This window comes from Melanotaenia boesemani, chromosome 16 (genome assembly GCF_017639745.1).
Source record: "Melanotaenia boesemani isolate fMelBoe1 chromosome 16, fMelBoe1.pri, whole genome shotgun sequence".
Lineage (NCBI taxonomy): Eukaryota > Metazoa > Chordata > Actinopteri > Atheriniformes > Melanotaeniidae > Melanotaenia > Melanotaenia boesemani.
In genome coordinates, this window is record NC_055697.1 from 10,008,589 (window position 1) to 10,035,604 (window position 27,016).

Below are 27,016 nucleotides of genomic sequence, written 5' to 3' on the forward strand. Positions count from 1 at the left end.
AGGCTGCAGACTGTGCAACAATATGGACAGCGCAACTACCTGACACGTAAGTAACATTATACAAATTTACAGAGTATAGCTCATGCTGAATCCGCTACAATTTTTAGGTTTGATTTGTTTCAGATGGTGACTAATTGGCTTTTTCTGTGACTCCCTTTTGAATAGCTATTAGCTTCAACTCACTTGTTGGTGAACTGTATGAGCCTCCTAGTAAAATCAAGTCTTACCTATACCTCTACAAGAGGTAAGACACTGATTAATGTACAAAACAAAAAACTCATTGGCAGTGGTAAAATGTTGGGTGCAAACTAACATGCCAACATAGAACTCTAATAAGAAGCAGAGTGTTTGGATTGTCACCCAAAATACGTGCAGCAACTCAGTAGCAGTACCCCCCTCTCTGCTTGGCACTGCAACACAAATGGAAGTAAACACACCATCCCTAGAATGGATAAACAGACCTACCTCTAAATATTCCTGCTATCTCTTCTTTAAGTGTTTTCTTTTCTCTGGCTGCTGTTCTCTCTGTTTTTTCCTGCATCACCAATTATTCTGACTTTTGGCTTTGTTCCATTGCATGTGACTTTCTCTTCAATCATATTTCTTTAAGTTCTACTTCTGTTCTTCTCTCTTCACTCTCCACAAGTCTTTCTCTCTTTACTCTCCACCCATTTCTCTATCCACTTGACTTGCAGTTATCTGTCAAATTCCACCCTGGTGGCTGCTGTGCCTGAATCAATCAGAGTTGACTAGCTTTCGGCTTATCTGCACCCTAGGTGATTGATTTTCCTCGTTAGGTATAATTTGATGCTCTATCCCATCTCTTCCAGAGCAAATTAAATTGTAGTCAAATCCAATGTGCTGGTGTGAGTGAGCATGGATGTAGAAAGGGGAGAGAGAAAATCACAGAGGCAGAATAGAAGAGCAGGCGTAAAATGTTTAAGCTCTGTGTACAAGTGTGTGTGCCCATGTGTCACCACGGTAGGTTGATAGTCAGAGTTAATGGGAAGCGGCGAGCATACGAAAGGAAGCGGCTGTAGACTGCACTGCTGCTGACAGTCTACTCACCAATAATGTTGCTTAGCAAATAGTTTTTGGATGCACTTTTATAAACAAGACAAATAAATATCTTTAAATGAAAACACAAAATAAATAATACACTTCAATCAAATGTGGCAGCTCTAAAACTGTAGTGGGATGAGGATCTTACAACAATCAAAACTGACAAAACTGAAAAAAGAAAATGTGAACTACATGTTTCCATAGGCACAGAGTCATCATAAGGTGTTGGGATTGGATGAGTTATGCATGCACAAACAAAAGCAGTAGCCTTGATCAATTTCCACAAGAAGAAAAATGGGGATGTCCTTTAAATTATTTTTTTTGTAACTGGATTTCTCTCTACCAGAGAGTATGGGGCATGTTTTTTCTCTGGAACTTACATAAAAACTTATTTGTAAAAATTGTTTCCATGCCACCTCATGTGCATTAATATTGTTTGCATGCCAAAGGAGGCTCGTTGGAGCTGGGGATCAGTTTTGTCTAACATTTGCAACAGATTATAAGCTAATATTATTCACATCTGTATATTTATTTTTAGATCTGTGTGAGAGCCACTGCTGCAATCTAGCTGTGCAGTCTATCTTCTCTGGTTTATGTTTATGTGTGTGTCTTGTCAGCTTTACTCACAGACAGTACAGCTCAGTTGTATGTGTTATGGCTGGAAAAATTATACACCAAGTAACTTGAAGTGAGCAGACAAACAAGCATGCAAGTGAAGGCAGTAAAAACAGGTGAGGTGACAGCACTGGCAACTTCTTCTGTTACTGTTGCAATGAAAGCTTCTATTCAGAAGTTTAATCTATTATTAATCCCTTATTGTGATAATAATTTTGTTTAGATTCAACAGCTAGACTTTATAAATGTGCTCCAGGCGCGATCTAATTATCTAATTATTTTCTTCTCTCCCGACCGGCAGAACTGTAACTGGACTTATGATCTCTTGCCTTGAAGAGTTCAGAGAAGTTGAGGAGGTTGGTCATTTTGATTGTCTGATATATTGATAATTTGTTTGTTCATAATCTGGGCCGTTTTCTCTCAGAGAAATTCCTACGACTATTACAAGAAAGCAAAGGTGACAATCACCAGGACCTCCTAAAATAAATAAAAATAACAACAAAAAAAAAAAAAGAAGAAAAACACAAAACAAAAATATATCACAACAATAACCAAAGTACCAGAAACCAGGGCACCATCCATCACGCCACCCTTCCTCCCCTCACCCAATCCCCCCACCCTACACCCTCTCTCCACCCACAAATACCCTCCACCTCCTCACGCCCCTCTCTCTTCCCCCCAACCACCTCACTCTCCGTCCTTTACCTCCAGCTCCACCCACTCCTGCCCACACCCGACCGATCTCCTGCTAAACAGGTGAAAATAGACTTAGGAGCGCCAGGACTTAGTGCCCCTGAACTGAAAAAGCTGGTCGCTGGCTATGTTGTCAAGGACATGCTGCCCATTTCCATTTTAGATTCTAAATCATTCTGACGCATTGTAGAAAAAAACCGACCAAAAGTGGTGTCAAACTGCCACAGAGAAAGTGGTCTGCAGGATACCTTGAGAGAGAATATGACATAATGGAAGCTAATTTGAAGGCTACATTCGGAGAAGAATACTTTGTTTCCACCGCTGCTGAATTATGAACGGTGAATAATAAAATTTTTATGTGTGTAATAGTTCACTGGATTAATTCCACTTTACAACGCAACAAGGCCGCTCTAACATGTAAAAGAATTAGAGGCAGGCACACCTATGAGACTGCATGGTAAAGTTGTTGCCACTGTAACGGATAATGCATCCAGTGTTGCTAAAGCAGAGAATGTCAGCCCTGTAATTTTTGAGTCTGAATCTAAAAATTAAGAAGATGATGATGACTAGGAACCAACTTTTACAGATGTCATAGAAGCTCTTTTAACTGCATCTGGTAATGGACAATTTAGCCTCCCTTCCTCCACACTACAGATTAACCTGATTTCAATGTTTCAAGTGATGTTAACAAACATCTAAATTCCTGTACAGACACCAATGCTGCATTTGGGGAAGCATTGCAAAATGCACTTCTTTTTGGACCAAAGCAAGTCGATCAACATTAGCATCTGAACAGGTAGAAAAGGTTAGTCGCAGGAAGCTAATGGTACCCACATCCACAAGGTGGAATTCCCTATACAAAGTCATTTCTAGAATCATCACAATTCCCCTGAATAAACTGGGAATCGAGTGCCTTAATAAAAGGGAGTACCAATTCTTAAAAAGAGTACAGCACTGTGATGAAGCCCCTGACAGTAGCACTGGACATCTTGCTAGGAGCACCTGTGGGGCTTTACTACCAACACTCACAAGCCTGATGGCAAAGACACTTGCCCTAAAAGATGACCTCTCTGGAATAACAGCCAGCCTTCTGGATGTCATTGTAAAGGTAAGATTATTATTTGATAATTGATTTTGGTGGATTTGTTGAATTTATTGTACAATTCATGGTGGGCAAATGTAACAAATTTGTTTTAAGCCCTGTGTACAATTAGAACGATAGAATATAATAAAAGATCAATTATCTACCCCTGTACAATATCAGGGATACTGATCATCATTAATCATGAAAATTAATCATACATTAACAAAAGATTACAAAAAAGAGGTCAAAATATCCACAACCAAAATTAATTCTCATACAGTACTGATAGCACATGAGGTATTTTAGGTCGGTAAAGACCACAAAATAATTAAAATAGCCAATGGTATAGTAGAATAAATTTTTTCTTAATTATATCATGCTGACTTGTTTTGATACTGTACTGGAGAGACAAGGAGGACTCAGTTTATGAGGCTTGGTTCTTTCCCTGAAAAGGAACAGTCTGTCTGATAGAAGGTTTGAAAAGCTTTTGCAGGTGAGATATAACCACTCTTTCACTCCGAAAGAAAACAAATAACACAGGGCCTAGTCAGGAAAGCCAATAAATGAGACTGAACTAACAGCCTACATGTGGCATGCAGCAGCATTTTGTTTTGCTATATTCATTATTTCTCCACTCTGCACTTTACCTACTGTTAAAAGATGTAAATGTTAATAATTTTGAATACAGTGAGGAGAGATTTTGAGTTTAATTATTTTATTGCTGTATTTTATTTGCATCTATTAGTAGTATAAACACCACAAAGAATTTTATTTTATATGCTGAAATATGCAGAAATATAAGTTAACAGAAGAAAGACTTCCTTTATTTTATTAAAATATGATGGAATGTGCAGAAAACAGGTTTAAATGTTAAACAATTTTGTTCAAGTCAGAGACTGTTGCATTTAATTTCAGTTTTGCTTGATGTAATTTGCATGAAGTTAAAAGATTGAAACTAATAAAAGAGACTCTTTCATTTGACCTATTATGTGATGGAACATCCAGAGAGAAGAGAATTAGGCTGAAAGGTCTATTGCTTTGTAGCGTATTCAGGTTGTGCATGTTTTTAAAAAAGTAACCAAGTAAAATAATTATTAGAGTGACAACTTACTTTTGAAAGTAAGTAATCAGTAAAGTAACTGAAATACTTTCTTGGTGAAGCAAACAGTAACTAATTATTATGTCAGAGTAACTTTACCAACACTGAAGTCGACAAGACAAAAAATTAAGTCAGTCAACCTGGAAGCGCTTTAACGTGCAAAACCACTTTCCACCACTAAGGCCTGGTTAAAAATCCTTCCTATCCATTCAAACAAGAAGCTAGCGACGTGAAAATATTGCTTTTAGCTTATGGAAGCAGATTGCTGCCAGTCAAAAGGGTTGGGGGGACCTAATTACAGCTTTATGTGATAGATTAATATAAAAATGGGAAATTTATCACGTTTAGGGTTAGGGTTAGGAGGAGAGGAGATGCACAGAGCAGACGAGGGGAAGGGAAGGAAGAGAATGGGGACGTTGGAGCAGAGAAAGTCATTGTGAGAAACTTCCTGTTGAATGTTTTGCTACCAGCTTTAGCAATAAACACCACTCCGCTCTGCTAGTTCCACCAGAGTCCCATGTCTGCTTCACCACTGCTGGGTAAAGTGAAGGGAGCTCAGCCTGAAGCTAGCTGTTGCTGCCAGCTGGTAGGCAAAGTGAAAGGAGCTAAGCCTGAAGCTAAAGCTGAGTTGTCACTGATAGTGGAGGCAACAGACCAGACCAGCACGGTTACTAAACCTTCACAAAGTGTTGCTTCAGGAGCAAAAATACCAGATGGAAAGAGGAGGAAAATAACTGGCTTTGTTGCTGCTCCTGTAGATGCTGTGTTTAGCATAGCAGGCGGCCCTTAAAGGGGTAGTGCACCTTAAAATGTGTTGAGCTGTAAACAACATAGTTTTATTAAATTGTGATGAAAACCACATATACTGTTGATAAAATTTCACATTTATTAAATTTCTTTTAAAAAATGGGACTTTGTGGATCCAAAATGGCCCACAATGCCCCCCTACAGGGTAAAACCAGGTTTTATTTTTCGTGATGTAAAGCCGTACTTGAGCCAAACTTGGTGCTCCTCTATGATACAAGGAAATTTTTAAAACCTCACAGCCACCTCCCTCCTTATGCAAATGCGCAGTTACTCGCCTTGCAGGCATGGAAACCGTGCCCACCAATGCATATGTACAGATCTGAGCTTTCATGGTGTAGATTTGCTAGTTTCAGACTTCTATTCTTTCACAGAGTTTCTAATGAAATATTCCTGCAAATGGACAGATTTGTGCTTTTGAGGGTCGTAAAAGTAACACCAGACTTTAATCTTTACCTGTGTACTCCCAACCCACCCACTCTCTGCCCCTTGATTACCCTACATCCCGCACCCCAACCCTTGCAGCTTCTGGCACTTTTCAAAATTTGGCAGTGGGTGGAGTTACACAAAAAGTAGGGGATGTAGTTACACTTTAAAGCAATTTCGTCTCCCTGGCCCACTTTCTCATCTACCTGCTGGACAATAAAAGAGCCCATATAATGTTAAAAATATAACTATGTAAAAAACTGTTGTTTATGAAACACTCACAATGTGAGTAGATATCAAACCTCTCCACTTTTCGCTAAATATACAACACAAAACAAAAACAAAGGTAAAACGTTGTGGGTGAGGGCACAGTGGCTGTGTCCACGTTATATACACTACCGTTCAAAAGTTTGGGGTCACTTTGCCATGGGATTCAATAGGGAAGTGACCCCAAACTTTTGAACGGTAGTGTACATGTTTTGTGAATCTTTGTGTCTCAATTTAATTGTATCTTGGCACAAAATTGATCTATTGAACATTTTCTATTGCACAGATCAAGACTGTGTAGGATATACAGCAGTGATGCACTGTAGAGGCCTAATGCAATGAAAATCAGTGCAGGAATATGAGGCTGAGATGAACAGAACGGAACAGTAAAGAAAGTACTCTGGCATCAAAGATGTTGAATGTTGTGGCTATTAAGATGTGATTCACTCACCTCATCCTTATCTTCTACTTGGATGAAGAGCGGCAGAGCAAAGCCCACCTGAGCCAGTTCAGTGATTCGGACCCGATACTCTGAGCTGTTGAACTTAGGGGCGTTGTCATTCTTGTCAATTAATAGGATGGTGAAGGTAGTCATCACTGTTGCATCTGATGGACTGCGATCTTCTTTCAACTCTGTGGCCTTAAGAGGAGCAACAAAAATTGTTTTATTTGAATCCCCATTAGCTGCAGCAGAACCACAGGTATTCTTCCTGGGGTCCGAAAGAAGAGGAAAAAGTGTGGAGAGAGACATGAGAAAATGTCATTCTGAATGGAGGCTGTCAGCGCACAATCTCTCAAGATATTAACAGCTGTTCATTTATTGGATCAAAAGGTGAACAGGAGGCCTAAAAGCAATCATAAAAATGGCCTCAATAAGGCCAGTAGTAAGCCTACACGTATACATTCACACATACACTGAAACACACAATGAGATTCAAGAGAAAGAAGTCCCATTGAAAGGACACAATTGCACACGCCCTCTGTTTCTGGTCACTTTACTATTGAAGATATGAGGCCTCTGGAATGAAAAAAAAGAAAAAAAAAATCACAGAAAGATGGGTGAGGGCAAGCACTGCCTTTTATTGATGGAGGAGTGTCACAAGCAATATGTGAGGAGCCAGGAACAGCATGCTGGTCTCTGGGTAATCAAGGTAGTTTAGCCTCTTCGTCCCCCCACTCCTGAATCATTTGACCTCTACCTCAACACGTTCAGCACTATCTAAGCTGCCTGAAGTTGAGAAATTAGTTGTATTACTATGGCACACCACAATCAATAACAACGCCAGCTAAGAAAGCACAAGGAGAGAGAAAGAGGGAAAATTCACAGAGAAAAAAATCCATATCTTATAAATACATTTTTGGGCGACATTTTCTCTTTTTCAGCACTTTGCTCGCACTCTTTTCCTTGTTTATAATTATTGATTTCAATTAAAGAGATAGACCGCGGCTGGTATATATTAGTCAGAACCTTTTTCATTTTAAAGCTCAAAACCACTTGTATCTCAATCATTACCTGCCTATCATCATTCTAATTCTGAAACAACCTACTTTTTCTTTTTAAATCAACAATACTTACAGATTAATGAGGAAATGAGTAAATACATGCATGTGACTGAGCGCATTAGGTGCTTTCAAATGATTTGATGTGACATAATCAAGAATAAAACAATGTTAAACAGAAAAAAACTACTTCCACTTCCAGTTGCACTTAATGTATTTCCTATCTTCCTGTGGAAAGGACTAAAATACTGGAAGAAAGAAAATAAAAACAGAAAAAAAGGGGACTGGACTAGGTAGGAGGGTTGTGAGTTGCTGAGTGTGAGAGGAAAACAAAGATATTCTAAAAAGCCAAGTGAGTTGGAGTTCAGGCTCCGTGGAGGGACAGAGGGATTCAAACATGCTTCAAACAAAAGTGAAACATACAAAAATTGAGAAACAAAGAAGGACTCAAAATTCTGTTCTTTTATCTTGTTCGCCCTCTGGTGACCCTCTCCTCCTGGCTGCTGGCTGTTCACTGACTATAAGTCTCTGAAGGCCATGTCATACAATCAGAGGCATAAATTTGTGTGGGCCACAGTTTTGCACATGCATACTGACAGCCTCCCCCATTTAGACACGTGTTATGGTCAGTGGCCGGTGGCATTTGGATCTTGATATCCTTCCTCACTGTTGTGTATTTACATGTCAGACTGGCACGTCACACAATGTAATGTATAAATACAGGATCCATGGTGGAGCACTGAATTTCTTATGTTGGCTTAGAGTCAATCAAGATCAGCCACTGCATTGAGCTTTAATACACTCATATCACAGCTCTCTCTGGATCCAGTGGTAAAACAAAGTTTCTATTTTTCCCATCTCCCATTGAACAGCTCACCTTGACAGTGAGAGTGAATCCTGCGGAGTAGAGCGGGTTTTCTCTGTCCAGCTGGCCGTTCACCGTCAGAGACCCACTGATGTAGCCCAGGGCAAAAACGCTGTTGGTGTTCCCTAGATAAGGGGTGACAAGGTGAGATACAGAAAAGAAAGTCAGAGAGAAAAACTAAACTGATGTTATGGATAATTCAACATAACTCCAGGGATGCAGCAAGGAACCTGCAGAGGAGAGGGCTGTGGACGAGCCATGTGTATGTCTCCATTTCATGTAATATGAATATATCTGGTGCTGGGTTGTCTTTTATCTCTACCTGCCTTGGGCTGACCAGCCACCTCCAACCTGTTCACAAGCATGTTTCTGCATGTCTTTGTTATTTCTGTTACTGTTGTTGTACTGTTGTTTCTACCATCTTTTTCTGCATCTCCCCCGTTCTCCATAGCTTCTTTCCTGAGTCTTTTCCTGACTGATAACAGCAATGATTCTGATCAAAGCATGGCACAAACCACATACTGGTACTTCAAATATACTGGCTTGAAAAAAATCTGTGCTGTTATTGATTTTATTTATTTATTTTTTTTTTTTACATTTTGTTTTCTCAGACATATGCATTGTTATAAAAGGGCAAACATCCATTTGTCCATCCAATTTTCTGTTGGCAGGCAATTAAACAAACATGGATATAAATAATAAAGAATGTTTTGTTTTTGAATTTATTAAAGCTTTATGGAAATGTACACACAATATACCTAAACAAACAAGTTATTAAGTCACAATTGTTTGGGATATTCATATTTTGATATAAACTGAGCACAAAAAGTAAGGAAATTAGTGTTTGGTCGATTACTTCGCTGTTGTAACAATGCTTCTTAGCGATAAATCTTCTCCCACTGGAAAACCTGTTCATTTAGCTATTAAATGGTGCCACATTTGCAAGGAAAATGCATTTGTGGGATTTGTGAGATGAGCAGCAAAATTGGTATGTGGGCCAATGGAAAAAAATGCCAAATCTTCTCTGTCAATTCCAAACAGCTTATTCTACTATTGTCTGTTGTCATTTATTAGACCGGATAATTAAAGTCCGAAGAAACAACTGGTAATTTAATTTATTCATTTAACAAACACAAGACTTAGTAACATCTGGAAGAACCATACAGAGCCAAAACAGGCACCTCCTCCTCATGCAGATCACCAGCTTGGTCATACACTGCTGTGGGATGACATCCCATTCCTCATCCAGAAGTTTTGCAAGTCAGCTAATGTGGTTGTTGGTCACTCTGGCATGAACAGCAACAAGGTCAGGACTGTAGACAGGCCAATTTATCCTCTCCCATATTCTCTAAGTAGTGTCTGATAAACCCCACTCTCTTTGATCATCTTGAAGGATAGAGTTTGGTTCTAGACTATGGAGATATGGGACTGAAACTGGTTGCGGAATCTCATCTCAGTATCTCTCTTCATTGTGATAGTCACTAATGATGACAAGTCTAGTTATTTCTAGTAAGGGAGATGCCATCCTGCATCGTCACACTGCCACTACCTAAAGCTGTTAACCTATTGGTGCAGCAATCAGGATAGCATCCTCTGGGGTTTCCACACTCTTTGACCATTTGATCCCAAGTGACCACTGTTACAGGGTCAATTCTCAGAGATCATGCACACCTGGGGTACCAGAAGCTCAAAACAAGAGTTAACAGCAGAATAAGCTGAAAAGATTTGCAATTTTTTCATGGATGCAACCCACATACTCAAATCTGCTGCCCATCCCACATATACATGTCCTATACAAATTTCCATTTAAAATGGAAATAAACAATAGGCTGGCTGGTCTCCTGGGTCCCGGGGGTCCTCTGGTCTGAGTCTAAAAATACTCCACCAAACACAAATTTCCTTACTTTTGATTTTGAGAATACATCTCTTAAGAACTTTTAAAAATTGTAATACAGTGAACATGTATGCAGACAAGACTGATTCATTGCAGCATTGGCACACTGTACATTTTTTTAGCTACATAATTTATCATCTCTTCATGAGCTGTATCAACTTTGTCATAAGTCCATATAATCCAGAGAGAAGCATGTCAAATTATAAACGCTGCACTTTCCTCGTTAACAAGTTCAAGTGTGACTGCTGCTCTGCTCTTCAGTTAAACAGGTTATAATATTAGAGTATGGCCCACTTGGGTCCTTCCTTCGTCTTTCTCATTCCTGCTTGTCCTATTCAAATTATGTCCCTCTTGTTAACTTTTCCCCTGTCATCCTCTTTGACATTCTCCCCAAAGCATTTTGTGGTTGTTCTTGGCTTATTTATACCCAAAAGATGGAGAAAGCATATGAAAATACACAGAATAGTTTGCACTGCTGTACTTTTACATATAATTTGCTTTTGTTACTCCCCTTGGTCTGCCTGGTGTCCCTAACCTTCTTCCTTCTGTGAAGCCAGATGAATCATCTCAAAGCAATGAATGCCAGCACAGTTTCATTTTGATTGTTGTTGTATGAGACTTGAAGAGGCCTCTGTGCAATTTTAGGAAGTGGCAGTTCATACTGGAGAATGTTACCAGAGCAAAGTCAAAGACAAACAATGCAGCAGAGAAGGCTGAAGTAGACCTGGAACTAATTCTTTTATGTCTTGTTAATAGAGTGCTTTTAACAACTGAAAATCCTGTGTGCTGCCACATACTGTAGGTTTAACAGGATAGTCTCAGGATGATAGCAAAACAGTGAATATAAAAAAAGACATCACATAATGTACACAATACAATTTACTTACTATCAGAAAACTGTGCAAAAAAGAGCATTGTATGCAGTTAAATGTGACTACAAAGCAGTCATTATATCAGTGATATTTTTATACAAAAGTTAACAAAAAGTTAACTTGGAGAAAATATGGTCTCTCAACCTTTTTAATTTAGCCGCTGTGATTTAGAGATAATATAAAATGAGCAGATAAAGATTCGGATTACAAAGAAATATTGAATATCTAAAGCTTTCAGAGCGTTTTGGGAGATGTTCTGTCTGGTTTGTATTCTAGACGGCTACTGTAGAAGGCCAAAATATTTCCTTTTCTTGTCTGTTTAATGACAGTCCTCTAGCCTTTTCTTTTAAAAAGCCACATTTTGATGTTAGAGCCAGAATTGATTTCTCACATTATTGGTCCGTAGAGTAGTTTTGTATGGTTTTGTAAACACTGTGTTTGGCTGCAAATTCTAGATTCCTTTGACAATATGGGACAGTGAAGACTGATTTGGTTCATGTGTTAATGCCAGAAGTTCAGAAACCAAATGCAACATCCTCTAAAGAACGTATGCTCTGGACCCACATGTGTTTTCTCATATTATGTTTTTCTGAGTGGGATACATGGTAACGCTTCAGCTGAACTTTATGGAAAAAGAACTCTCTCTTCAGAGTTTTATAGTAAAAGCGAAGGTCTAGACTTCAGAGAAACATGTTCTGACGGTGAGTCTACGATGTACAACGGCTAGGGGTCAACAGATTAACCCATGCCTGTGTTCCACACTCCAAACTCATTGCTCTATTATTGCCCTGTATCTACTCTGGAATGAGAGGAGGGAAGCAACAGCACAAAGAGAACAGAGCCAACGTAGAGGAGGGGAGATGGGCCAGCAAAGAGAGCAGAGCCTTTGGGTAATTAGCCTGGACTGAGGCCAAAAAGGTGGCGAAAAGCCTGCAGAAGGGACAAAAACTACAGCTGATTACATCCAGCTTACATAATCAATTTAATTGTGAACCTCAAGAAAAATGAGTCTGCAAATATTGATTAATTTCAACATCACCCATGGGCTTGCAATGATAAAAATGATATTGTATAAATGCTGACAAGAATATATATTAAGACCATCCTGTGAACCTAAGAAAAGTATCACTCGGCTTCTATGATGAAATGGATTGTTAGTCATTGCTTTGCAAGGAGCGAGGCCAGTTCTGCAGGAGCTGCTCTAAGAACAAATAATACATTGTTCATTTTAATAATGTCCATTGCAATCTACTAAAAGCAGCAAAAGTGATGGCTTGTCTAGGCTTTTGGTAATGTTTCCTGTTTATTTGTTTTCCATTTCCTGTTAGTCCTTTTCTGTCTCTTTTTGTAAGTCTAACATACCTGCACTGTGTTAGTTCTACATCCTGTACACTGTCTGTTTCCTTAATTTTTTTATTAGATTTTTCTCTAGCTCAGATTGTCTTTTTTCTCAAACACTCCATCCAGTTGTAACCAGTGCTTCTAGTATTGTTATTTTGGTCTTTTGCCTCCTTAGTATACAGTATTTATTTTGCTCACAGCATTCAGAGAATTTACAGTTTTTACTTTTTCTCTGTCTGTCTATGCATGACCATTTCTGGAACTTCAGCCGGTCTTAAATCTGAATCCTCCTGCCCAAATTAACTATTTTATCTATAAGCAAATTAGCGTGGACTCACAAACAAGTAAAACTACTGATAATAAGGAGTACGTACTTTATTTCAATTTTCCAAATATAATAGGGCATGTTAAAAAGATTTGAGCGCAGCTTATTGTCTCCGATCAAGAAATCCTGTATTTGATTTTCTTCATTAGAAAAACTAATGTGTCAATCGTCAACCTAATGACATTCAGATTTTTCACCATTTTTCACAGTTCAGAGTTCTTCACGCTTTTATTTATGGTAAAAGCAAAAAATGAAAATGTGTGAATATGCAGTAAACCTGCTTAAACCTGAGAGCTCTGTGTGACTGCTCAGAGAATTTTCCGGCTGACTGGAATGTTAAATATCACCACATTCACCTAATAGTGACCTCAGGACCTGGGACAGTGCAGGCAAAATGCAGATGATGGCATCTTACTACAGACGTCACAGCATATTTATTTAAAAAAAGCATAAAAAAGAGAAATACATCATCATTTTTTTTATGGTAATATTGTTTATTCGGTTGTGCCAATATAAAGAGAAGTGCTAAAAAAAGGTTATTATCATATAGTTCTAAGAAAAGCTCCCAGGTTGTTGTAGATGTGGTCTTGGGTATGTATTCACCGATAGTGTCTTCCTCTTACATTTCCAGATTAACTAAATCAGACATTATCTTCCTTGTAAGATATGCTCTCCAACCCTTCCAGCTAGGCCTCACTCCTGTTTTTAAAAATCAAGGCATCCTGTATCACTGCTATGCAGACGATACACAGATATACATCCCTCTGAAGCGAAACAGCCAGACTCCTTTAAACACCTTGTTAAACTGTTTAGAAGCTTTTAAGTCCTGGATGGCTAAAAATGTTTTAAATGAGAATAAGACTGAAGTTCTGTTGCTTGGGCCTCCAGACTGCCATGCTGGCACTGCCCAGATCTTGGTCCTTTGCACCAATATAGCAAAACCTCCATCAAAAACCTGGGAGTAATTTTTGTTAGTGCCTTTTTATTTGACAAACATATAATTGCCAGGGTTAGAGCCAGTTTTTATCAGCTTTCTGTCCTGTTCTGAGTTTTAAAAAGTCATTCAGTCTGTCAAATATAAAGCTGATAAACACAGGATCAATAAATGTGAATCTTCACTCTAGAAACGATGACACTTTGTAATCAAGTAATAATAATATAGCTACTGTCTGAGCCAGGCTTCTTATTAGAACTGAGAGCATCTGAGCTGTAAGCTGGAGAGACTTATGAAACAAAAAGCGCCAGTTAATCTGTGTCTTGCATCAGAAGAAATAAGCTACATGAAGTTGATGCTAACAGTTGGTGGAGAGTGAAGCGGAGGTAACATACATCATGGATTCAGACCCACTCAATGTGGAAATTATGTCTCCAAATTGCTTTGTGAGCTTCAGTGGCCTGACTAGAATGCCAGTCTACTCAAACAGCTGCCCCTTACCCACATGAGTGGGCACTCACCTGGCCAGGCAGTGACCAGCGTGTATAAACACACAACCCCACAAACCAAAATGTTCACGTCAATAATAGCAGATTGTTGGTTCTACTCTCTGAATGCATTTGATAATAAGGCTTTCAAAGTGACCTTCCTCCTCGTCTGAACAGCACAGAGCTTGAACCTGAGAGACAAACTGAAGTTATACAGGCTGACTCACAGACTCTCTCAGTGGGAGAGGAAATATAATCATATTCTAATTGCTGATAGAAAGTATTCTCCAGTGATCTGCCAGGACACTGTGATTAGACCCTCAGGGCTTGAAAATTGCTGCACACAAAGACACACTCAAATTCAAGAGAAATAACAGCACACCTTCAATTTGCATTTGATTTTCATATTTAGTGGCTATGTTTTTGTTTTTCATCTGTGTGCTGGTATGCAGGTATTTTAGTCCTAAAATTCTACGAAGAAAGAGTATGAATCTGCGTGTGTCTGCATGTGTGTGGTGCTAAATGGCAAACTTTGATTCTATGATGTGAGACTCCAGGGGATTAGCCATGCTCTCACATTACCAACAGTACTGGACTGGAAAATGAGAAAACATGCCATGATTTTGTCTAGAGCTGGCTGCATAGTTAAATGCAGTCCCTCTCACACGCGCCAAAATGAAATACTTGCAAGCGCACGCATGCACACACGCACGCACACACGCATGCAAGTGAGCAGCTATTAGTCTATTTCATGCAAATTTTATAAAGGCACAATAGGTTCAATAGCAGGTGCTACAATTACAAGATATAAGTAATCCTAAAAATTCACCACTACTAAAGAATCTCAGCATAACCAAATTAAACTAAATCACAGTGTGTGGATTTCATATCATCAACTGACAAACACATCTACATTCTTGTGTCACAGACAATGAAGTGAGAGCATGTTTCATTATTTAAATTTCTCCTCTTGACATACAAAGAAAAGGGAGTGAGAGCACTGATAGAAAAAAACAGAGGAAGAAAATGGGAGCAAACAAGACTTTTGAATAGAAAGCGAAAATTGTGAAGCCATTATGTGAGGATTGCCCATGAGAAAAGAAGCAATGAGGTGTTTGATCTGACGAGTTCAATGGGGCGCACGACAAGTGGATGACAATGACTTTCTCCAAGCAATGAGCTTCTGAGGACAGCAGCAACAGGAGTTTTCCAAGTGTAATCGCCATGACTAAGCTAGTGACAACTGTTTTCTCTAGTTTGTGACAACACCACGGGGGTGCCTGAACATTTTAGTTATCTTGTATGGCATGCAGCCAAGGCTCAAAATCTTGGGGGGAAGATTTTTTTTTCTAAATGTGCACAAATTAGTGTCACTTTTAAGGATTTTGCCTACAGGCAAATCATGTTAATGATGAGATTTTAGTTATTGTCACAAAACTGGTCTTTTGAAAATCTAAATGAACAGATTCTCAAAGACACTGACTTGCTTGTGCACATGCTTATCCATGCATGGACATATACCACTCTGTGTATGTCAGCTATCAGTGCATATATGTGTTTGTGTGGATGTTAAGTGGAGTGATAGTAGCCCTGAGGGTGTTTCAGCACTGGCAACACGCTGCATTTCATGAATATAAACTAGTTTCATCAAAAGTTTTTCTTAAAAAAAAAAAAAAAAAAGAAAAGAAAAGAAAAGAAAAAGAAAAGCAAAAAAAAAGACAAATATTGCAAGGTCATGTGTGGCTGATTATTCCTTTTGTTCTCAGAGATCACGCTTGTTGATATAGATGGTAGGATACACTTCACATGTAATTGAGGAAGTGCTTTGAAAAGCAAGAACAGTGATGAACAGCAAAGCAGTGTGTACAGCAAGTCCATTTTTTTCTTTTTTCCTCTTGAGAGACATACTCACTTTGTAACAGACACTGAAATCAAAAGTTCATTTATGTCAATCACTTAAATATACTGAGCTCAACAAAATGCATCCAATGAGATTTCAGCATTGACAAAATGCTGGCGTTAGGACAACAATGCATCATGAGGTTTGATGAACAACCAAATGCAGAAATCACTAGCAGTAGTTGAACGTCATAACCAAATGACTTTATAGATAATAAACAAAAGTGCTGCAGCTGACAGGAAATCCAAGGAACTTGTCAAGTAAAAGCAGTGTAGCAGAGGGAAGAACAAAAAACTGAAAAATCCAAGAAGAAACAGGAACAATGACAACCCTAGGCAGGACAGACGAGGATCTGGCAATTAGAACAGCTGCATTTATGCTGAAGGAGCCAACGACTAAAAGCAGAGCCGCTCTAGCAATCAGAAAAAGAAACCTGGTATAGAGAATGCAAATCTACAAACTGTTGAAAGTACACCATCATACTGAAAATGTATAGTTTAATTAAACATTTATTGTTCTGATATTTTCATTTTAAAATCAAATATATTATCTGTTCATCCGTGTGGTTTCATTTCTGATAAATAAATATATTCTGGGTGTTATAAAAATAAAAAATGTGTCTAAATGTACTGAATTAATACATTTTATTTAAGCAAAACAAGCAGTAAAAATATGAAAGGAGTCAAAAATATGAGGAGGTATCTATTTATACAAGAACAATAAAATACACTGACAACTTTACTGGATCTGATGGCAGATCTACTCTTAAACGTGTGAAAAGAGTCAACAGTCCTGAATGTTGTGACTGAATTTCTGACAGAACAATGAGAGAACAAACGCTCACAATCTGGTGGAGGAAAGTGATGTTCTCATCTGTACATGGATGTGTCATCCAGAGCGGTATCGCTGCATTTAAAATCACAAACTTTTTGCTTCTGTACCACAGCACCTGTTCTCCCATCATCACTTTCATAGCTGATACATCATAAATGTGGTCATCTTTACTTCCGTGCACATAAAGCCCAAACTCTCCTTTCTATCCAAACCACTGTCAGCCATAAACACATGACCTTGAAATGTTTCTGCAGAACTCCACTGTTCTCTGGGATGTGTTTATCACAACTCTGCGCCAAAATGGAAACAGAAGAGGAAAATCTGCTGGCTAATTTCCTTTTTGTGTGCTGATCATGAAGCTGCTGCTGCAGCTGAGGACACAACTCAGGAAAAAAAAGTTATAAAATGAAATATTAATCAGAAATTCTGAATAAGATGGCCATTAAAAAGAAGAAAACCACAGCTGGCGTGCTGTAAACAGAATGTGGGTACTCCCAAAATAGTGAATACTCCCAAAATTCTGTGCGTTGATGACGTTGGTGTGCATTCTCTATATCACAAATGAAACACTACTTAGAAGACAGAAACAGGAGCAGAACGGTAGCGATGAACATGGGGCTGGGCAATAAATGGATTTTATTTGAATAATTCAAATGAGACCTTTATGATCATTTTGTTTTTAAAATCAGAACTTTTTTCCCCTTTAATATGCACCACAAATGCTCTACTTGGGATTCACCCATTAACAGTGGGCTCAGGCCTCCCCCAACCCATAAACCACTGAGACACACTCAAGCGTGTGCACACATCCAAAGCAGAAGTAAACAGCAGCAAGCATAGATTAGCTCATTCCAGAAAGGTATATTGTTTTCAGTATTAGCAGCTGGCTCAGTTTTGAGACCTCAGATTCAGAAGAAATTGATGGCAGAACAGCCATTTTTTTTCTCTTGGTTGTCTGAATATAGTGTCTTATTTGGAAACTGTAGGTTATAATGGAGCCTGACGACATAAGCAACTTTCATGAACAAATCTCCAAGATGTTTATATTTAATTCCACAGGGTGAATTCCTCCCACTTTAGATCTAATTAAATTGGTGTAAACAAGGGTCGATTCACCAGAAAGTACCAAGGTTCTGTGACTCCAGAATGGATCCAGAACCAGAACGGCGTTTGTCTGAAAGCATTAACAAATACAGTTAAATGAGCCGTCACTCACAGCTGGAATTTAGGTGAACATTAAACAGCAGCAAAATGCTGTTTGCTACAAGATGGAGAAGATGGCTTTAGCCCACTCATTCCCATTAAAAGACAACCTACATCAAGGGAACCAGAGTACCCAGAGAGAACCCACGCATACACAGTATAAACCCTGACGTCATCTGACAAAAGTTAGGTGTTTAAACTAAAATTGCATCCTTAACAAATACTGGGTTGATGTTGAGATGTTATTTTAAGTTAAAGGTGCTTCGGTAAAACAAAAACTACTTTCTGCTCTGTCTGCAAAAAACAGTGTTTCTCTTAATTACGCCGTCTTTGTTTTTTTAATTCTCAAACTTTGTGTTTAAAGGGCCAACAGATTCTTCAGATTCGTTCATCCCTCTCTGGTCACAGTTGGCCATTATATAGATGCATTGTCATCATTTTCTTCTTCTTTCCTTGGTGGTGGAACACAATGATTTGGAACATTACCACAACCAACTAGCAAGGACTGTGGGGTCACCAGGGCCCCTCACTAGAACCAGGCTTGAGTCCTGTGCCCATGTCTATGGGGGCTTGTCCGAAGAAGTGAAAACTAACCAAATCACTAAATCACCACTAGCTCCACATAAGTACACCCCACTACAGCATTATACCACCTTCATGTTACAAAACAAACTCTTTCACTTCTCCACCTGGGAACAGAAATGCATTACACACTTCTGCCACTTATTTTCAGACAAATTTATATTATTTCACACTCTACTACAGAAACACGGGCAAAACCAATTGTTTCAATATCAACGACTGAAATTAATAACAGTAGATTCCCTTTAAAAATAATGTATTAGAATCATCTCCACTAACTGAAAGAATTATTAAAATCAACTATTTTAAAAAAACTAATATCCAAATTATATCTACTCATCTCTAGATAAAACCCTAAAATAACACTCCCAACAAACAGATGGAAAAGCGACCTGGATTTTTCTCCCAATCCCGGTCTTTGGGAATAAATCTGTAAAAACATCTTCACCATGATCAGAGGATGTGGTTCTGTTGGCTTCATAAGGCGGAAAAGCAGGGATGAGAACCAACACCTTCAAATCTGCAACTATTTTCCTTAGCTGAAAAAGGGGGCAGTGTCCTCTCTGGTGAGGAATGAGAACTTGCTCCAAGTGAAGGAGTTCAAGTATCTCGGGGTCTTGTTAGTGACTGAGGGAAGAATAAAGCGGGATATCAACAGACAAATCAGTGCAGCATCAGCAGTGATGGAGACTTTGCATTGGTCTTGGTGAGCACATCCCACCAAGAGGAGGCCCCTGAGAAGACCCAGGACATGTAGGAGGGACTATGTCTCTCGGCTGGCCTGGGAACGCCTTGTGATTCCACTAGGGGAGCTCCTAGAAGTGGCCAGAGAGAGAGAGAAGTCTGGGTCTCTCTGCTTAGGCTACTGCCCCTGTAACCCGACTCTGGATGAGCGATGGAAAATGGATGAATGGATGCCAATTCTACATGTAAAACATGCTACTCGATACATGATGCTTCCACCGATAATGACAAATATAATACCAGATCATCCTGGCGTTGCTATTAACCGATCATAGGTTTTCCAACAAGTCCTTTAACAAAAATAGTCTGTTCAGACCCTTTAAACACACCTCATAATACTGTCCTGTAAAGTACTACCTCTAACTCTGCTACTAGCGCTGTGAGGGAAATAGCCTCATGTGAGTGTTTTTATCCTTCAAATGCAGCTGCTTTCATGACCACTATGGGTCACATAGTCTTTGAATGTGATTTTAATCCATATTTGTTGCATGAACACATGACATGTGGGTATGTTTTTTGGCAGGACAGTATCCTATTTTATCTCTGAGGCCAAATTATCTCTGTACTCACTGACCTGCATTTTGCTTTAAATATCCAGTATCTAGCAAACATAGACAGGTATTTACCTCCAGCCTGGAGGACAGAAAAGATACAAACAAAACCCAATTACTCAAAATTCTCTTAAAACTGCATCCAGCGTCCTGAAATTTAAAACCAACTTCTGTTCAGCTACAGAAAATGATCTTCATTGTTTTCCTATTTCACAACAGTACTGAAGCTGAACATTACTAATTCTTAACTTGCACATGCTGTGGCAAACTTTTAAACTGAGCACTGAACTGGTAATTTAACTGTACGTCTAGTTGTGACTGACAATTATGTTTTCAAACTTGTTTAAGAATTTTTATTAATCTCGTCAAGAATAGACCGATTTAATCTCTTGTAGCCCTTTAGATTCTTCATTATGTACAGAGAAATTGGGATCGACTATCTGGAAATTACTCTGTGTAGAATAAGGGATGCTTCTTAAAGTCCCCTTTATCCTACAGATAAATGGATATAAAGGACAGTTTCTTTCATCTGTAGGAGAAGCTCAAAATTATTATATGGTAGAAATTTTGCTAAAATACAACCATATCATTTTAAGATAATAATGACCAGAAAAACATCTAACTTCATTTCTTTTTCACAACACACATATCTAACACATTCAGTCTGACCTTGTGTTGCTGAATCACTGTATGTTTTCAATTTTTGTTGAGATATGAGCCTTGCAGTGTTTGATAAAGTAAAGTGTGGACTTGATTGCAACTGTACTGGATTGTTGGACTCTAAAACACACCAGAAGGCTTTTGATTGTGTTGCGATCACTGTACCAGAGACTATCTGCCTTCTCTGAGAGATTACATAGCATTGCATGGCTGAGAGCCTTAGAGCGTCTAATTGAAACTCTGAGAAATCCTGCTGACACTGTGGTGACAATAAGGGTTCCCAATGGAATTACAGGTATTAGGCTTGTCCATATTACAGCATGCCTGCTGATACAAGGTGGGTAGTAAGAGCATGAAATCAGAGCATCAGGGTGTAACAGTACTGAAGGATAAAAATACGTATGGAAAGGCCGACGACAGAAAATAATCGCCTTTACTACTTATCACTCTGTCCAGGCGGGAAATGGTGTGTCCACACCTGTCTGACCTCTTTAGCTGTGGGAGGCTCTGAGACAGTGCAAGTCATCCACTCTGAGACCTACTACACTCAAGAGGGCTGTCTTGTCTCACACCTGTGGCTGTGGCACACAAGGTGTCCACAAGTTGCTTCAAACAAAGGACATAAAGTCATAAAATGCCTGTAGCTATACTGTGTGAGGATCTAGAATGTATGTTTTTTTTTTTTTTGATCTGCAGCCATTTACAAACTCCCAAATAAAGTAGAATAAAGTTATCATCTTGTTCCTCTTTATAAAGTTATACTGCTCAGGTTCTGGCAAATTAAATTTCTTCTTTGTTGCAATTTCTTAACATGGAGAAATTGCAGTAAGAAAGGAGGAATAATCTAAAAGGAGAGGGTTGAGATGGAAGGAGCTTAGGATGGGATTAGTTGTGCCTGTGTGTTTCAGAAGAGATAGACCCAAGCACACACAGATAAACAAAAGCTGATATGAGCAGCTTGAGGGACGTCCTTTGATTCTTTAAGATGCTAGGCTGAGTTTTATTCTGCTTATTCTTACACTGCCATTACAGCACAGTGGCGAGGCTACACACACTTTACACAAGCTTAACTCTCATCCCAATGGACAGCAACACTCTGACAAGATTTGCTGAACTTTCTGAAACAGAAATCACAAATTTTGAAACAGAAGTTTCTTTCTTGGGCTGCACGGTGGTGTGGTGTCCAGGTACTCTGGCTTCCTCCCACCATCCAAAGAGATGCATGTTAGATTCCTTGGTCATTAAATTCTTCGTAGGAGTGTATGTGTTTGGTTGTATGTCTATGTTGACCTTGCAATGGCCTCTGATTTGTCCAGGACGTGCCCTGCTAATTGCTGGGATAGGCTCCGGACCCCTGTGACTGTGAATTGGCATATATAAAATGAATGAATGAAGTTTCTTTTTAATGCGTGAAAGTTTACATTCAGTAAACATTAAATAACTAATTTTAATATAATTTTTTGTCATCTTCCTCTGCCTGGCTTTATATGTGAAGAGGGCCATCTGTCCATGTGTATGTTTGTAGACGTTCCTGCATGAGCATGTACTGTGTGGACACATTATGCCACAGTCAGATCATCTGATCTTTGAAGCGTCAGTCCCTCAGGTTGTTAGTGCCAGTGACACTGACCAGTGTTGTCTTCTTTTCTGCTTTGTTCATCCTCAGGGGTGAGTTTGAGTAGATAATGGCTGACATGTTTAAATTGGTTGTTGCTGCAAAAACCGTTGCATTATATGGTGCAAATGTGAAAAAATGCTAATTGCAAAAAGCTTATGTTAAACATGACTTTTTTTCCCCCCAGAACCTGTCTGAGTCTGTTCATTCTTTGGTCTTTACCTTTAAATTGTTACTTGCTGTGAGGATTTTCTGACTTTAACTTGTCATATGTAAAATACCCTCCTAGTGCTGACAATGACAAAATTAAGTTTTCCTTTTAATTATTTTTTTTTTTCTTAAAAACAACAATTGGTGTAACATAGTCCAAATTACAAACATCTTTTTATTTGTCTTAGTTTACCACAGGCTTTTTAGTAAACCTGCAACAACTGGGGTCATCCTGCGATCATGCAGGTGTAAGAGTAGAGCTGTGACGTAAAAAGCAAATTTAATATCCCAGACAGTAACTTAAGCTTAAGCAGCCTGTGAAAAAAGACTAAGCAAGCAGGAATTTGATTCCCTTAAGAGATGGTTACTTCTTAAAAGAGAGAGCTCAACACCTGGTGAATCCTTCTGCTGTTATCTGCAGTTTTTAATGTGCCAATTATCAGCATGAGACTAGAATAAATTAATTATATTAAACAAAACTTTAAAGGGCATTAAAATCAGCTGTAAGAAGCATTACTCAATATAAGTTCACCTGTGGCAAAGTTTTTACTGACTCAAGAATGCAGTTTTGATGACAAATTGTAGATGAGAAAAAATTAAATGTCCTTTTAGGTGAGTGCATGTATTTTAATTTCATGACATCACATATTTCTAGTTGAAAATTAGCAGCGTCAGAAAATATTTAATAGTGACTTTAATCAGGTTATCCCCATAACCTTTATCAGAAATCCCAAATACATAAATCCCAAAAATGATTTAATTTTAGTGTTGTTTTCCTCTCTGTGATAAAAAGTGTATTAACATGATTACTACTTGATTACAGAAGAAAAAAAATTTTAACATAAGAGGGTCAGCATCATCAATAGTTTTATCTAAAAAAAAAAAAAAAAAAAAAAAGATCTGGAGGACTCAGTAGAAGCGGTTTTGTGTTTTTGTAGAAATTACGGCAGCACCTATAAAATGACAGATTGTTAAATAAAAATCATCTTGATGCTGTAGTTTATTTAACAGAAAAACAACTAGAAATAAGACAAGTTGTAAACAGTAATTAAGGCCTCTCAGGAGCAACAATCATGTTTGTTTATGTTTGGGAAGAAATCTCGGTGTGCATGTAATAAAAGCTCTATTTCCATTACCAGCTGTGGGAATATTCTTTATTGATGCTCCATTTTGGGACTAAATTCACAACCCTATAGCTCAAGAGAAGGCTATGGAGAGAGTGTTTGATTTATAATGAGACCACTGGGTCAGGGGTCCAATAAGGGATAAATCAGACCCTATGGATAAGGGATTTACCATCAGCACCTTCCCCCTGAATCATCTTCATCATAACAGATAATAACAACTGCAACACTGGAAGTGGAGTGCTGCGGTGATGCTATATCTTGTACACATCAAATTCCCAGATCCACCCCCCTGATTGGAGGAGGGAGAGGAAATCCTCATATCGAGTCCCACAATCATTAGTTTGGATCACAGCTGCAATTAAACCCTCGTTTATCTTAATTACTGAACTAATGAGACGAGTCCCGCAGGAGATAGCAGCACTCTCTGAGGACACTCGGGGCGAAGAACGAAAAAGCAAGAGAGGCGTCATGCAGAGTCACACTTAAGTTTACAAACAAGCACGCCCTCAAGCTAATCTGACTGCAGCAGAACACACAAGCCTGAAGACATAGAAACATATGTGTAAGTATGCATGTCCAAACACATGCAGAAAAAAACATGCATACAGATGCATACAAATACGTAATCTGAAAACCTTGGCTTTCTACCTTCATCTCTGGCACTGCATCACCCCTCAACTCCCATTATCTATCAAACTTATAATGATTTCATCAAGCTTACAGACTCCATCTCCAGTGCGGTGCTATAACTCTTGATTTTGCAACGACGGGGAATACATCGCACCACCTAATTAATGTCTTTTTAATGCCCTTCTCCTCTAGAGCTTAACTCAGCCGTTCAACTTTGCAACAAACACAACACACACAACAATACAACATGTGGCAGCAGATGGTAAGTAAGACTGAGTAGGTGTGTGCACTGAATGGAAGCAGAGGGTTTACGGTGAGCTCAATGAAAAAGAGGGCTGGGTGGTGGACTCTGTTCAGGGTTTACAGCAGCCAAGGACACACATGAATTAAGATGTACACACAAATAATTCAAGACTTTGTTTGTGCCCACATGCATTCACGCACACGGGGTCAAATTCCCTCATTCAGGTTTGAGGTCATGCAGTGACTCAGCAGATGGCAGAAACAATGCATATCTTCATCACCCCAAATTCCCATGGTGCGACAGGTTTATCAAGCAGTGCCAGCCCTTATCAGCCAGCTGGCAATTCTGGAGGCACCCATGTTCCTCCATCTTGGCCATTCTAGTTTGACAGGAGGGCAAGCAGAGTTTACAGAATACAGTCCAGAGAAGGCTCTAATCTCATCACTGGGTGTTTATTCTCACCACACAGATCAATGATGCAGTCCTGAAGAAGCTTTGACAATCTGCTGTGCTTGAAGTTTGAGATGCTAATAAAGCACTCTGGGTGTATTACAGTCTTTCTACAACAGTGCTTACACACCAGAGTCAAACAGAAACATGGACTTTTAAAGAAATAGAGAAAAGAGCTTAAAGGAACGTTTACAGACTACAAATAACAGTAATACCTCTTGTATTATAACAGAAAGGCTGGCAACATAAATATAAAATAGATTTTGCTTGAAAAACAACTTAAATACTCCAAATATTAATAATTTAGTTATAATTTGAATTAAGTAACCACTTATTTGAATAACAATGAGTTATTTGATACTTAATATCAAAACCGTTGTGAAGCAACTTAAGATAACATCTCTCAACATTAAGATGTAAAAAATGGCAAAATTACATAAACTGCTGTAAACTGCAATATCAAAAGTTATGCAAAGTTCTGAAAAACCTTTGCATGTCAGGGACAAAATATAAAAACAAAACAAACCATACAGAGAAGGAGAAAAGACACTTGTTCATATGTAAATATACATTTCCTCATTTGTGTGTTAAGTTTGGTTTCTACAGATTTCACTGAATGGGCACCAGTACTATAATAAAGATCATTGCCAGTGAATATTGTTTAATGATGCATCCATAAACTTTTATTAAGCTGTCTAGTAAATCAGGGCATAGATCAAAGACTAATGTTTCTGAATTTATGAAGGTGCATAAGTTGCACTGAATGCTGAACAATATGTGCAGGTCTGGAGGAAACATAAGCTGCCATCTGGATTTTCAGTGAAGGTGTTGCCTGTTTCAGCAAGACAAAACTAAACATTTTGTATGTGTTACAATATCTGAGGTGCTAACTTGTCTGTCTGCAGTAAAGAAACATGCTAAAATCCGGTATCAGTTAAGAATAAGAAAAGAATATTTATTTTTGTTCCCAAGGAAGAGAGGATAGAACATTTCAACAATTTCATATGGGTGTCAGAGGTCCAACAACTTTGTTTTCAAAATGTATTACTCCAAATTCAGCCTTGGTCCTTAATTTCAGCCTTTCCAAATGTGGCTCTAGTGTGCTCTAATGAGAACGGGCCATTTCTGTGACTGAACCTTTAAATGTTCATAAGTGGTGCCCGTCCGTACCCCTCTCTGGGAGAGCATCTGGCTTTCACTGTGCCTGCTCTGTGATTTTAGAGGGCAGGCTCAGCTAGTTTTGGGTGAGGTTCAATGACTCACCTTTTTTAGCACACATTCGCTGAAAAATGTGGAGCAAGTGAGAGAGGTGACAGAATTTTCTCATTTTTAGGTCTCATACACAGACTATGAGGACACATATGACTGTTAGAAAATCTTTAGATAGTGAAATTTGCATAATATGAGATCTTTAAGGGTTGAGAAACTGTTTTTATTTACATTTTAGTGTTAGTTCTTGGAAAAAAAGCTGCACACTAAGAAAGCAGATGGTGCAACACAAAGCTTCAGCTGGAGTTATTTAGACATTTTTATTAGCTGTGCTGCACTATGCATTGTAGATTTAAAGGAAAATAATCTCATAAAGGCATAAACGAGAGAATTTACTTAAACTGGTTATAATCCCAATGCATGCAAGTGCATGTAAATAAAATCTGTGCTTTTTTTTCAAGTATCGCTGTTGCTTATTGTGACTTCCTCCCACTACAGCTTTTAGTAGGAATTAACTACAGTTTAGTGGGGCCTCTTCCATTTCCACGCAATCTCCAAGAACCGTAAAAAAGGTTTTTTCTTATTTTTTGAGGTACCTTTAAATTTCAGACTTGGAACAATCAGAGAGGGGAAATTGATGGGAATGCAAATTCTCTTAATTTCTTTTAGCCTGGTTTTCAGAGCAAAACAGTGTTTTTGGGATAAAATAATACAGTACAGCACAAGGCCAGTACAAAAAAAATTCTAACTTCACTTCATCCTACCTACTAATCATCTCCTACACATGG

The 27,016-nt window shown here is 38.6% G+C and overlaps 1 protein-coding gene across 1 annotated transcript in view; it reads right to left on the minus strand.

Moving 5' to 3' along the window:
- The window catches only part of LOC121656108 (cadherin-23-like), a 161,394-nt gene that overhangs the window by 36,050 nt on the left and 98,328 nt on the right, over nt 1–27,016 (minus strand). Inside the window, exons 10-11 of the mRNA XM_042011154.1 lie at nt 8,428–8,540; nt 6,502–6,690 (exon numbers count right to left, since the gene is read on the minus strand). Coding sequence (XP_041867088.1) covers nt 6,502–6,690; nt 8,428–8,540 — 302 coding nt within the window. The remainder of the gene's footprint in view (nt 1–6,501; nt 6,691–8,427; nt 8,541–27,016) is intronic.